The sequence below is a fragment of the Scyliorhinus torazame genome, chromosome X (assembly GCF_047496885.1).
Source record: "Scyliorhinus torazame isolate Kashiwa2021f chromosome X, sScyTor2.1, whole genome shotgun sequence".
NCBI lineage: Eukaryota > Metazoa > Chordata > Chondrichthyes > Carcharhiniformes > Scyliorhinidae > Scyliorhinus > Scyliorhinus torazame.
In genome coordinates this window covers 39,595,717-39,610,617 of record NC_092738.1, presented here as the reverse complement: position 1 = coordinate 39,610,617, position 14,901 = coordinate 39,595,717, and the positions used below count along the sequence as shown (strand labels likewise).

Here is a 14,901-nt window from a genome sequence, read left to right as displayed (position 1 = left end):
ACAGCACGGGGTTAGAGACAGAGTAAAGCTCCCTCTACACTGTCCCCATCAAACACTCCCAGGACAGGTACAGCACGGGGTTAGATACAGAGTAAAGCTCCCTCTACACTGTCCCCATCAAACACTCCCAGGACAGGTACAGCACGGATTTAGATACAGAGTAACGCTCCCTTTACACTGTCCCCATTAAACACTCCCAGGACAGGTACAGCACGGGGTTAGATACAGAGTAAAGCTCCCTCTACACTGTCCCCATCAAACACTCCCAGGACAGGTACAGCACGGGGTTAGATACAGAGTAAAGCTCCCTTTACACTGTCCCCATCAAACACTCCCAGGACAGGTACAGCACGGGGTTAGATACAGAGTAAAGCTCCCTCTACACTGTCCCCATCAAACACTCCCAGGACAGGTACAGCACGGATTTAGATACAGAGTAAAGCTCCCTCTACACTGTCCCCATCAAACACTCCCAGGACAGGTACAGCACGGGGTTAGATACAGAGTAAAGCTCCCTCTACACTGTCCCCATCAAACACTCCCAGGACAGGTACAGCACGGGGTTAGATACAGAGTAACGCTCCCTCGACACTGTCCCCATCAAACACTCCCAGGACAGGTACAGCACGGGGTTAGATACAGAGTAAAGCTCCCTCTACACTGTCCCCATCAAACACTCCCAGGACAGGTACAGCACGGGGTTAGATACAGAGTAAAGCTCCCTTTACACTGTCCCCATCAAACACTCCCAGGACAGGTACAGCACGGGGTTAGATACAGAGTAAAGCTCCCTCTACACTGTCCCCATCAAACACTCCCAGGACAGGTACAGCACGGGGTTAGATACAGAGTAAAGCTCCCTCTACACTGTCCCCATCAAACACTCCCAGGACAGGTACAGCACGGGGTTAGATACAGAGTAAAGCTCCCTCTACACTGTCCCCATCAAACACTCCCAGGACAGGTACAGCACGGGGTTAGATACAGAGTAAAGCTCCCTCTACACTGTCCCCATCAAACACTCCCAGGACAGGTACAGCACGGGGTTAGATACAGAGTAAAGCTCCCTCTACACTGTCCCCATCAAACACTCCCAGGACAGGTACAGCACGGATTTAGATACAGTGTAAAGCTCCCTCTACACTGTCCCAATCAAACACTCCCAGGACAGGTACAGCACGGGGTTAGATACAGAGTAAAGCTCCCTCTACACTGTCCCCATCAAACACTCCCAGGACAGGTACAGCACGGGGTTAGATACAGAGTAAAGCTCCCTCTGCACTGTCCCCATCAAACACTCCCAGGACAGGTACAGCACGGGGTTAGAGACAGAGTAAAGCTCCCTCTACACTGTCCCCATCAAACACTCCCAGGACAGGTACAGCACGGGGTTAGATACAGAGTAAAGCTCCCTCTACACTGTCCCCATCAAACACTCCCAGGACAGGTACAGCACGGATTTAGATACAGAGTAACGCTCCCTTTACACTGTCCCCATTAAACACTCCCAGGACAGGTACAGCACGGGGTTAGATACAGAGTAAAGCTCCCTCTACACTGTCCCCATCAAACACTCCCAGGACAGGTACAGCACGGGGTTAGATACAGAGTAAAGCTCCCTTTACACTGTCCCCATCAAACACTCCCAGGACAGGTACAGCACGGGGTTAGATACAGAGTAAAGCTCCCTCTACACTGTCCCCATCAAACACTCCCAGGACAGGTACAGCACGGATTTAGATACAGAGTAAAGCTCCCTCTACACTGTCCCCATCAAACACTCCCAGGACAGGTACAGCACGGGGTTAGATACAGAGTAAAGCTCCCTCTACACTGTCCCCATCAAACACTCCCAGGACAGGTACAGCACGGGGTTAGATACAGAGTAACGCTCCCTCGACACTGTCCCCATCAAACACTCCCAGGACAGGTACAGCACGGGGTTAGATACAGAGTAAAGCTCCCTCTACACTGTCCCCATCAAACACTCCCAGGACAGGTACAGCACGGGGTTAGACACAGAGTAAAGCTCCCTCTCCACTGTCCCCATCAAACACTCCCAGGACAGGTACAGCATGGGGTTAGACACAGAGTAAAGCTCCCTCTACACTGTCCCTATCATACTCTCCCAAGCCAGGTACAGCACGGGGTTAGATACAGAGTAAAGCTCCCCCTACACTGTCCCCATCAAACACTCCCAGGACAGGTACAGCACGGGGTTAGATACAGAGTAAAGCTCCCTCTACACTGTTCCCATCAAACACTCCCAGGACAGGTACAGCACGGGGTTAGATACAGAGTAAAGCTCCTCTACACTGTCCCCATCAAACACTCCCAGGACAGGTACAGCACGGGGTTAGATACAGAGTAAAGCTCCCTCTACACTGTTGCCATCAAACACTCCCAGGACAGGTACAGCACGGGGTTAGATACAGAGTAAAGCTCCCTCTACACTGTCCCCATCAAACACTCCCAGGACAGGTACACCACGGGGTTAGATACAGAGTAAAGCTCCCTCTACACTGTCCCCATCAAACACTCCCAGGACAGGTACAGCATGGGGTTAGATACAGAGTAACGCTCCCTCTACACTGTCCCCATCAAACATTCCCAGGACAGGTACAGCACGGGGTTAGATACAGAGTAAAGCTCCCTCTACACTGTCCCCATCAAACACTCCCAGGACTGGTACAGCACGGGGTTAGATACAGAGTAAAGCTCCCTCTACACTGTCCCCATCAAACACTCCCAGGACAGGTACACCACGGGGTTAGATACAGAGTAAAGCTCCCTCTACACTGTCCCCATCAAACACTCCCAGGACAGGTACAGCATGGGGTTAGATACAGAGTAAAGCTCCCTCTACACTGTCCCCATCAAACATTCCCAGGACAGTTACAGCACGGGGTTAGATACAGAGTAAAGCTCCCTCTACACTGTCCCCATCAAACACTCCCAGGACAGGTACAGCACGGGGTTAGATACAGAGTAAAGCTCCCTCTACACTGTCCCCATCAAACACTCCCAGGACAGGTACAGCACGGGGTTAGATACAGAGCAAAGCTCCCTCTACACTGTCCCCATCAAACACTCCCAGGACAGGTACAGCACGGAGTTAGATACAGAGTAAAGCTCCCTCTACACTGTCCCCATCAAACACTCCCAAGACAGGTCCAGCACGGGGTTAGATACAGAGTAAAGCTCCCTCTACACTGTCCCCATCAAACACTCCCAGGACAGGTACAGCACGGGGTTAGATACACAGTAAAGCTCCCTCTACACTGTCCCCATCAAACATTCCCAGGACAGGTACAGCACGGGGTTAGATACAGAGTAAAGCTCTCTCTACACTGTCCCCATCAAACACTCCCAGGACAGGTATAGCACGGGGTTAGATACAGAGTAAAGCTCCCTCTACACTGTCCCCATCAAACACTCCCAGGACAGGTACAGCACGGGGTTAGATACAGAGTAAAGCTCCCTTTACACAGTCCCCAACAAACACTCCCAGGACAGGTACAGCACGGGGTTAGATACAGAGTAAAGCTCCCTCTACACTGTCCACATCAAACACTCCCAGGACAGGTACAGCACGGGGTTAGATACAGAGTAAAGCTCCCTCTACACTGTCCCCATCAAACACTCCCAGGACAGGTACAGCACGGGGTTAGATACAGAGTAAAGCTCCCTCTACACTGTCCCCATCAAACACTCCCAGGACAGGTACAGCATGGATGTAGATACAGTGTAAAGCTCCCTCTACACTGTCCCAATCAAACACTCCCAGGACAGGTACAGCACGGGGTTAGATACAGAGTAAAGCTCCCTCTACACTGTCCCCATCAAACACTCCCAGGACAGGTACAGCACGGGGTTAGATACAGAGTAAAGCTCCCTCTGCACTGTCCCCATCAAACACTCCCTGGACAGGTACAGCACGGGGTTAGAGACAGAGTAAAGCTCCCTCTACACTGTCCCCATCAAACACTCCCAGGACAGGTACAGCACGGGGTTAGATACAGAGTAAAGCTCCCTCTACACTGTCCCCATCAAACACTCCCAGGACAGGTACAGCACGGGGTTAGATACAGAGTGAAGCTCCCTCTACCCTGTCCCCATCAAACACTCCCAGGACAGGTACAGCACGGGGTTAGATACAGAGTAAAGCTCCCTCTACACTGTCCCCATCAAACACTCCCAGGACAGGTACAGCACGGGGTTAGATACAGAGTAAAGCTCCCACGACACTGTCCCCATCAAACACTCCCAGGACAGGTACAGCTCGGGGTTAGATACAGAGTAAAGGTCCCTCTACACTGTCCCCATCAAACACTCCCAAGACAGGTACAGCACAGGGTTAGATACAGAGTAAAGTTCCCTCTACACTGTCCCCATCAAACACTCCCAGGACAGGTACAGCACAGGGTTAGATACAGAGTAAAGTTCCCTCTACACTGTCCCCATCAAACACCCCCAGGACAGGTACAGCACAGGGTTAGATACAGAGTAAAGTTCTCTCTACACTGTCCCCATCAAACACTCCCAGGACAGGGACAGCACGGGGATAGATACAGAGTGAAGCTCCCTCTACCCTGTCCCCATCAAACACTCCCAGGACAGGTACAGCACGGGGTTAGATACAGAGTAAAGCTCCCTCTACACTGTCCCCATCAAACACTCCCAGGACAGGTACTGCACGGGGTTAGATACAGAGTAATGCTCCCTCTACACTGTCCCCATCAAACACTCCCAGGACAGGTACAGCACGGGGTTAGATACAGAGTAAAGCTCCCTCTACACTGGCCCCATCAAACACTCCCAGGACAGGTACAGCACGGGGTTAGATACAGAGTAAAGCTCCCTCTACACTGTCCCCATCAAACACTCCCAGGACAGGTACAGCACGGGGTTCGATACAGAGTAAAGCTCCCTCTACACTGTCCCCATCAAACACTCCCAGGACAGGTACAGCACGGGGTTAGATACAGAGTATAGCTCCCTCTACACTGTCCCCATCAAACACTCCCAGGACAGGTACAGCACGGGGTTAGATACAGGGTGAAGCTCCCTTTACACTGTCCCCATCAAACACTCCCAGGACAGGTACAGCACGGGGTTAGATACAGAGTAAAGCTCCCTCTACACTGTCCCCATCAAACACTCCCAGGACAGGTACAGCACGGGGTTAGATACAGAGTAAAGCTCCCTCTACACTGTCCCCATCAAACACTCCCAGGACAGGTACAGCACGCGGTTAGATACAGAGTAAAGCTCCCTTTACACTGTCCCCATCAAACACTCCCAGGACAGGTACAGCACGGGGTTAGATACAGAGTAAAGCTCCCTCTCCACTGTCCCCATCAAACACTCCCAGGACAGGTACAGCACGGGGTTAGATACAGAGTAAAGCTCCCTCTACACTGTCCCCATCAAACACTCTCAGGACAGGTACAGCACGGGGTTAGATACAGAGTAAAGCTCCCTCTACACTGTCCCCATCAAACACTCCCAGGACAGGTACAGCACGGGGTTAGATACAGAGTAAAGCTCCCTCTACACTGTCCCCATCAAACACTCCCAGGACAGGTACAGCACGGGGTTAGATACAGAGTAAAGCTCCCTCTACACTGTCCCCATCAAACACTCCCAGGACAGGTACAGCACGGATTTAGATACAGTGTAAAGCTCCCTCTACACTGTCCCAATCAAACACTCCCAGGACAGGTACAGCACGGGGTTAGATACAGAGTAAAGCTCCCTCTACACTGTCCCCATCAAACACTCCCAGGACAGGTACAGCACGGGGTTAGATACAGAGTAAAGCTCCCTCTGCACTGTCCCCATCAAACACTCCCAGGACAGGTACAGCACGGGGTTAGATACAGAGTAAAGCTCCCTCTACACTGGCCCCATCAAACACTCCCAGGACAGGTACAGCACGGGGTTAGATACAGAGTAAAGCTCCCTCTACACTGTCCCCATCAAACACTCCCAGGACAGGTACAGCACGGGGTTCGATACAGAGTAAAGCTCCCTCTACACTGTCCCCATCAAACACTCCCAGGACAGGTACAGCACGGGGTTAGATACAGAGTATAGCTCCCTCTACACTGTCCCCATCAAACACTCCCAGGACAGGTACAGCACGGGGTTAGATACAGGGTGAAGCTCCCTTTACACTGTCCCCATCAAACACTCCCAGGACAGGTACAGCACGGGGTTAGATACAAAGTAAAGCTCCCTCTACACTGTCCCCATCAAACACTCCCAGGACAGGTACAGCACGGGGTTAGATACAGAGTAAAGCTCCCTCTACACTGTCCCCATCAAACACTCCCAGGACAGGTACAGCACGCGGTTAGATACAGAGTAAAGCTCCCTTTACACTGTCCCCATCAAACACTCCCAGGACAGGTACAGCACGGGGTTAGATACAGAGTAAAGCTCCCTCTACACTGTCCCCATCAAACACTCCCAGGACAGGTACAGCACGGGGTTAGATACAGAGTAAAGCTCCCTCTACACTGTCCCCATCAAACACTCCCAGGACAGGTACAGCACGGGGTTAGATACAGAGTAAAGCTCCCTCTACACTGTCCCCATCAAACACTCCCAGGACAGGTACAGCACGGGGTTAGATACAGAGTAAAGCTCCCTCTACACTGTCCCCATCAAACACTCCCAGGAGAGGTACAGCACGGGGTTAAATACAGAGTAAAGCTCCCTCTACACTGTCCCCATCAAACACTCCCAGGACAGGTACAGCACGGATTTAGATACAGTGTAAAGCTCCCTCTACACTGTCCCAATCAAACACTCCCAGGACAGGTACAGCACGGGGTTAGATACAGAGTAAAGCTCCCTCTACACTGTCCCCATCAAACACTCCCAGGACAGGTACAGCACGGGGTTAGATACAGAGTAAAGCTCCCTCTGCACTGTCCCCATCAAACACTCCCAGGACAGGTACAGCACGGGGTTAGAGACAGAGTAAAGCTCCCTCTACACTGTCCCCATCAAACACTCCCAGGACAGGTACAGCACGGGGTTAGATACAGAGTAAAGCTCCCTCTACACTGTCCCCATCAAACACTCCCAGGACAGGTACAGCACGGATTTAGATACAGAGTAACGCTCCCTTTACACTGTCCCCATTAAACACTCCCAGGACAGGTACAGCACGGGGTTAGATACAGAGTAAAGCTCCCTCTACACTGTCCCCATCAAACACTCCCAGGACAGGTACAGCACGGGGTTAGATACAGAGTAAAGCTCCCTTTACACTGTCCCCATCAAACACTCCCAGGACAGGTACAGCACGGGGTTAGATACAGAGTAAAGCTCCCTCTACACTGTCCCCATCAAACACTCCCAGGACAGGTACAGCACGGATTTAGATACAGAGTAAAGCTCCCTCTACACTGTCCCCATCAAACACTCCCAGGACAGGTACAGCACGGGGTTAGATACAGAGTAAAGCTCCCTCTACACTGTCCCCATCAAACACTCCCAGGACAGGTACAGCACGGGGTTAGATACAGAGTAACGCTCCCTCGACACTGTCCCCATCAAACACTCCCAGGACAGGTACAGCACGGGGTTAGATACAGAGTAAAGCTCCCTCTACACTGTCCCCATCAAACACTCCCAGGACAGGTACAGCACGGGGTTAGACACAGAGTAAAGCTCCCTCTCCACTGTCCCCATCAAACACTCCCAGGACAGGTACAGCATGGGGTTAGACACAGAGTAAAGCTCCCTCTACACTGTCCCTATCATACTCTCCCAAGCCAGGTACAGCACGGGGTTAGATACAGAGTAAAGCTCCCCCTACACTGTCCCCATCAAACACTCCCAGGACAGGTACAGCACGGGGTTAGATACAGAGTAAAGCTCCCTCTACACTGTTCCCATCAAACACTCCCAGGACAGGTACAGCACGGGGTTAGATACAGAGTAAAGCTCCTCTACACTGTCCCCATCAAACACTCCCAGGACAGGTACAGCACGGGGTTAGATACAGAGTAAAGCTCCCTCTACACTGTTGCCATCAAACACTCCCAGGACAGGTACAGCACGGGGTTAGATACAGAGTAAAGCTCCCTCTACACTGTCCCCATCAAACACTCCCAGGACAGGTACACCACGGGGTTAGATACAGAGTAAAGCTCCCTCTACACTGTCCCCATCAAACACTCCCAGGACAGGTACAGCATGGGGTTAGATACAGAGTAACGCTCCCTCTACACTGTCCCCATCAAACATTCCCAGGACAGGTACAGCACGGGGTTAGATACAGAGTAAAGCTCCCTCTACACTGTCCCCATCAAACACTCCCAGGACTGGTACAGCACGGGGTTAGATACAGAGTAAAGCTCCCTCTACACTGTCCCCATCAAACACTCCCAGGACAGGTACACCACGGGGTTAGATACAGAGTAAAGCTCCCTCTACACTGTCCCCATCAAACACTCCCAGGACAGGTACAGCACGGGGTTAGATACAGAGTAAAGCTCCCTCTGCACTGTCCCCATCAAACACTCCCAGGACAGGTACAGCACGGGGTTAGAGACAGAGTAAAGCTCCCTCTACACTGTCCCCATCAAACACTCCCAGGACAGGTACAGCACGGGGTTAGATACAGAGTAAAGCTCCCTCTACACTGTCCCCATCAAACACTCCCAGGACAGGTACAGCACGGATTTAGATACAGAGTAACGCTCCCTTTACACTGTCCCCATTAAACACTCCCAGGACAGGTACAGCACGGGGTTAGATACAGAGTAAAGCTCCCTCTACACTGTCCCCATCAAACACTCCCAGGACAGGTACAGCACGGGGTTAGATACAGAGTAAAGCTCCCTTTACACTGTCCCCATCAAACACTCCCAGGACAGGTACAGCACGGGGTTAGATACAGAGTAAAGCTCCCTCTACACTGTCCCCATCAAACACTCCCAGGACAGGTACAGCACGGATTTAGATACAGAGTAAAGCTCCCTCTACACTGTCCCCATCAAACACTCCCAGGACAGGTACAGCACGGGGTTAGATACAGAGTAAAGCTCCCTCTACACTGTCCCCATCAAACACTCCCAGGACAGGTACAGCACGGGGTTAGATACAGAGTAACGCTCCCTCGACACTGTCCCCATCAAACACTCCCAGGACAGGTACAGCACGGGGTTAGATACAGAGTAAAGCTCCCTCTACACTGTCCCCATCAAACACTCCCAGGACAGGTACAGCACGGGGTTAGACACAGAGTAAAGCTCCCTCTCCACTGTCCCCATCAAACACTCCCAGGACAGGTACAGCATGGGGTTAGACACAGAGTAAAGCTCCCTCTACACTGTCCCTATCATACTCTCCCAAGCCAGGTACAGCACGGGGTTAGATACAGAGTAAAGCTCCCCCTACACTGTCCCCATCAAACACTCCCAGGACAGGTACAGCACGGGGTTAGATACAGAGTAAAGCTCCCTCTACACTGTTCCCATCAAACACTCCCAGGACAGGTACAGCACGGGGTTAGATACAGAGTAAAGCTCCTCTACACTGTCCCCATCAAACACTCCCAGGACAGGTACAGCACGGGGTTAGATACAGAGTAAAGCTCCCTCTACACTGTTGCCATCAAACACTCCCAGGACAGGTACAGCACGGGGTTAGATACAGAGTAAAGCTCCCTCTACACTGTCCCCATCAAACACTCCCAGGACAGGTACACCACGGGGTTAGATACAGAGTAAAGCTCCCTCTACACTGTCCCCATCAAACACTCCCAGGACAGGTACAGCATGGGGTTAGATACAGAGTAACGCTCCCTCTACACTGTCCCCATCAAACATTCCCAGGACAGGTACAGCACGGGGTTAGATACAGAGTAAAGCTCCCTCTACACTGTCCCCATCAAACACTCCCAGGACTGGTACAGCACGGGGTTAGATACAGAGTAAAGCTCCCTCTACACTGTCCCCATCAAACACTCCCAGGACAGGTACACCACGGGGTTAGATACAGAGTAAAGCTCCCTCTACACTGTCCCCATCAAACACTCCCAGGACAGGTACAGCATGGGGTTAGATACAGAGTAAAGCTCCCTCTACACTGTCCCCATCAAACATTCCCAGGACAGGTACAGCACGGGGTTAGATACAGAGTAAAGCTCCCTCTACACTGTCCCCATCAAACACTCCCAGGACAGGTACAGCACGGGGTTAGATACAGAGTAAAGCTCCCTCTACACTGTCCCCATCAAACACTCCCAGGACAGGTACAGCACGGGGTTAGATACAGAGCAAAGCTCCCTCTACACTGTCCCCATCAAACACTCCCAGGACAGGTACAGCACGGAGTTAGATACAGAGTAAAGCTCCCTCTACACTGTCCCCATCAAACACTCCCAAGACAGGTCCAGCACGGGGTTAGATACAGAGTAAAGCTCCCTCTACACTGTCCCCATCAAACACTCCCAGGACAGGTACAGCACGGGGTTAGATACACAGTAAAGCTCCCTCTACACTGTCCCCATCAAACATTCCCAGGACAGGTACAGCACGGGGTTAGATACAGAGTAAAGCTCTCTCTACACTGTCCCCATCAAACACTCCCAGGACAGGTATAGCACGGGGTTAGATACAGAGTAAAGCTCCCTCTACACTGTCCCCATCAAACACTCCCAGGACAGGTACAGCACGGGGTTAGATACAGAGTAAAGCTCCCTTTACACAGTCCCCAACAAACACTCCCAGGACAGGTACAGCACGGGGTTAGATACAGAGTAAAGCTCCCTCTACACTGTCCCCATCAAACACTCCCAGGACAGGTACAGCACGGGGTTAGATACAGAGTAAAGCTCCCTCTACACTGTCCCCATCAAACACTCCCAGGACAGGTACAGCACGGGGTTAGATACAGAGTAAAGCTCCCTGTAGACTTTGAGCAGAACCTGAAAGTCTATACATGCATCTTTGACCTCTGTTGTGTTGAAACCGTCCGCTTGATATGTAGAAAATGATTTCAAATCCTGACGTGTTGTAACTTTCCGCAATTTCCAGACTTTCTGGGCTTGATGGAATGTAATAATCTTTATTATTGTCACCAGTTGGTTTACACTAACACTGCAATGAAGTTACTGTGAAAAACCCCTCGTCGCCACATTCCGGCGCCTGTTCGGGTGCGAGAATTCCGAATTCTCAACTGGTACAGGAATTGGGAAAGGGAGTAAACCTTTCCTCAGGGTGGGATTACACACAAGGCTACATTACCCTTTCATACTGTTGAAGAGTTCCTCCACCACCTTGTGATGGAACATGACCTCGTCTCGGAAAAGCTCGATGCACAGACTGCACTGCATGGCTTCCTTCCAAAGCCTCAGACATGATGGATCCAGGTTCAAACTGTTGTGGCACAGCAGGAATCCAACTGCACCAGTGAAAGAGAGAGAGCAGGATTGTGATAGTGGCAGGTTACCTGGCAACAGTGCAACAAACAGCAACCATTTATATAGAGACCTCTTCATTCACCTGAGGAAGGAGCAGCGCTCTGAAAGCTAGTGACTCGAAACAAACCTGTTGGACTTTAACCTGGTGTTGTAAGACTTCGTACTGTGCTCACCCCAGTCCAACGCCAGCATCTCCACATCATTTATATAGAATCATAGAATCACTTCAGTGCAGAAGGAGGCCATTCGGCCCATCGAGTCTGCACCGACCCTTCAACTGAGCACCTAAGCTAGGCCCTCTCCCCGTGATGTCACGTAACCTTCAGGATATTTGGGAGCAATTTATCATGGCCAATCCACCTAACCTGCACGTCTTTGGACACAAAGAGACAATTTATCATGGCCAATCCACCTAACCTGCACATCTTTGGACACTAAGAGACAATTTATCATGGCCAATCCACCTAACCTGCACATCTTTGGACACTAACGTCAATTTAACATGGCCAATCCACCTAACCTGCACATCTTTGGACACTAAGGGACAATTTAACATGGCCAATCCACCTAACCTGCACATCTTTGGACACTAAGGGACAATTTATCATGGCCAATCCACCTAACCTGCACATCTTTGGACACTAAGGGACAATTTAACACGGCCAATCCACCTAACCTGCACATCTTTGGACACTCAGGGACAATTTATCATGGCCAATGCACCTAACCTGTACATCTTTTGACACTAAGGAACAATTTAACACGGCCAATCCACCTAACCTGCACATCTTTGGACACTAAGGGACAATTTAACATGGCCAATCCACCTAACCTGCACATCTTTGGACACTAAGGGACAATTTAACATGGCCAATCCACCCAACCTGTATATCTTTGGACACTAAGGAACAATTTAACACGGCCAATCCACCTAACCTGTACATCTTTGGACACTCAGGGACAATTTATCATGGCCAATCCACCTAACCTGCACATCTTTGGACACTAAGGGACAATTTAACACGGCCAATCCACCTAACCAGCACATCTTTGGACACTAAGGGACAATTTATCATGGACAATCCACCTAACCTGCACATCCTTGGACACTAAGGGACAATTTAGCATGGCCAATCCACCTAACCTGCACATCTTTGGATACTAAGGGACAATTTATCATGGCCAATCCACCTAACCTGCACATCTTTGGACACTAAGGAACAATGTAACATGGTCAATCCACCTAACCTGCACATCTTTGGACACTAAGGGACAATTTAACACGGCCAATCCACCTAACCTGCACATCTTTGGACACTGAGGGACAATTTAGCATGGCCAATCCACCTAACCTGTACATCTTTGGACACTAAGGGACAATTTAACATGGCCAATCCACCTAACCCGTACATCTTTGGACACTAAGGGATAAGTTATCATGGCCAATCCACCTAACCTGCACATCTTTGGACACTAAGGGACAATTTAACACGGCCAATCCACCTAACCTGCACATCTTTGGACACTAAGGGTCAATTTAACATGGCCAATCCACCTAACCCGTACATCTTTGGACACTAAGGGACAATTTAACATGGCCAATCCACCTAACCTGCACATCTTTGGACACTAAGGGACAATTTAACACGGCCAATCCACCTAACCTATACATCTTCGGACACTAAGGGACAATTTAACATGGCCAATCCACCTAACCTTCACATCTTTGGACACTAATGGACAATTTAACACGGCCAATCCACCTAACCTGCACATCTTTGGACACTAAGGGACAATTTAACACGGCCAATCCACCTAACCTGCACATCTTTGGACACTAAGGGACAATTTAACATGGCCAATCCACCTAACCTGCACATCTTTGGACACTAAGGGACAATTTAACACGGCCAATCCACCTAACCTGAAGTGTATAACCTCACCCTTTTCCACATTGTATTCCATCTGCCACTTCTTTGTCCACTGTCCTACCCTGTCAAACTCCTTCTGCAGCCCACCTGCTTCCTCAATACTACCTGTCCCTCGAAAGGTCTTTGTACAGAAGTGACATACTCAGTTCTGTGCCATTCAATTTGATACAGATTTCTCATCAAAATTCAACTGCTCCACCAGTGTTGGACTGCAGGATCAATGCAGGTAAACATGACACTTTGACACACTGTGGCTTTCGAGATTGTGCATTTTAGCTGATGAATGCCTCTTGTTTCATATGAATCTCTCAAGATGAGGGCACAGAGTTGGGAAGTGTTGGAAAGTTACAGGATGATACGTACTGATAATCCATCTCTCCATAACCTCCAGCGATAGGTATTCACACTGCATCTGAAACAGGATAACAACAAATAGCTGAATCGTTCTCCATGCATGGTGCTTTGATTTTAATTACCATATTTTTTAATCCCCACCGTCAGACATTGTGATTTGTACCAAAGACATAACCAGGCAGAGGAACAGATGATTTCCTGTTTTTAATCTTTTACATTTTGTGCTCAAGGGAAGATAGAAGGGAAAGCATGTAAGAACGCAGAGCTATGGGTATCAGGCCCAGGGTAACAAATATCGGGGTCCAGGGTAACCAATATCGGGGCCCAGAGTAACCAATATCGGGGCCCAGAGCAACCAATATCGGGGTCCAGGGTAACCAATATCGGGGTCCAGGGTAACCAATATCGGGGTCCAGGGTAACCAATATCGGGGCCCAGAGTAACCAATATCGGGGCCCAGGGTAACCAATATCGGGGCCCAGGGTAACCAATATCGGGGCCCAGAGTAACCAATATCGGGGTCCAGGGTAACCAATATCGGGGCCCAGAGTAACCAATATCGGGGCCCAGAGCAACCAATATCGGGGTCCAGGGTAACCAATATCGGGGTCCAGGGTAACCAATATCGGGGCCCAGGGTAACCAATATCGGGGCCCAGGGTAACCAATATCGGGACCCAGAGTAACCAACATCGGGTCCAGGGTAACCAATATCGGGGCCCAGAGTAACCAATATCGGGGTCCAGGGTAACCAATATCGGGGTCCAGAGTAACCAATATCGGGGCCCAGAGCAACCAATATCGGGGCCCAGAGTAACCAATATCGGGGCCCAGAGTAACCAATATCGGGGCCCAGGGTAACCAATATCGGGGTCCAGGGTAACCAATATCGGGGCCCAGAGTAACCAATATCGGGGCCCAGAGCAACCAATATCGGGGACCGGGGTAACCAATATCGGGGCCCAGAGTAACCAATATCGGGGTCCAGGGTAACCAACATCGGGTCCAGGGTAACCAATATCGGGGCCCAGAGTAACCAATATCGGGGCCCAGAGTAACCAATATCGGGGCCCAGGGTAACCAACATCGGGGTCCAGGGTAACCAATATCGGGGTCCAGTGTAACCAACATCGGGTCCAGGGTAACCAATATCGGGGCCCAGGGTAACCAA

At 50.5% G+C, this 14,901-nt stretch overlaps 1 protein-coding gene across 1 annotated transcript in view; it reads right to left on the bottom strand.

Moving 5' to 3' along the window:
• LOC140405349 (nck-associated protein 1-like) overlaps nucleotides 1-14,901 on the bottom strand; it is a 167,822-nt gene that overhangs the window by 117,778 nt on the left and 35,143 nt on the right. Inside the window, exons 6-7 of the mRNA XM_072493647.1 lie at nucleotides 13,741-13,789; nucleotides 11,271-11,427 (exon numbers count right to left, since the gene is read on the bottom strand). Coding sequence (XP_072349748.1) covers nucleotides 11,271-11,427; nucleotides 13,741-13,789 — 206 coding nt within the window. The remainder of the gene's footprint in view (nucleotides 1-11,270; nucleotides 11,428-13,740; nucleotides 13,790-14,901) is intronic.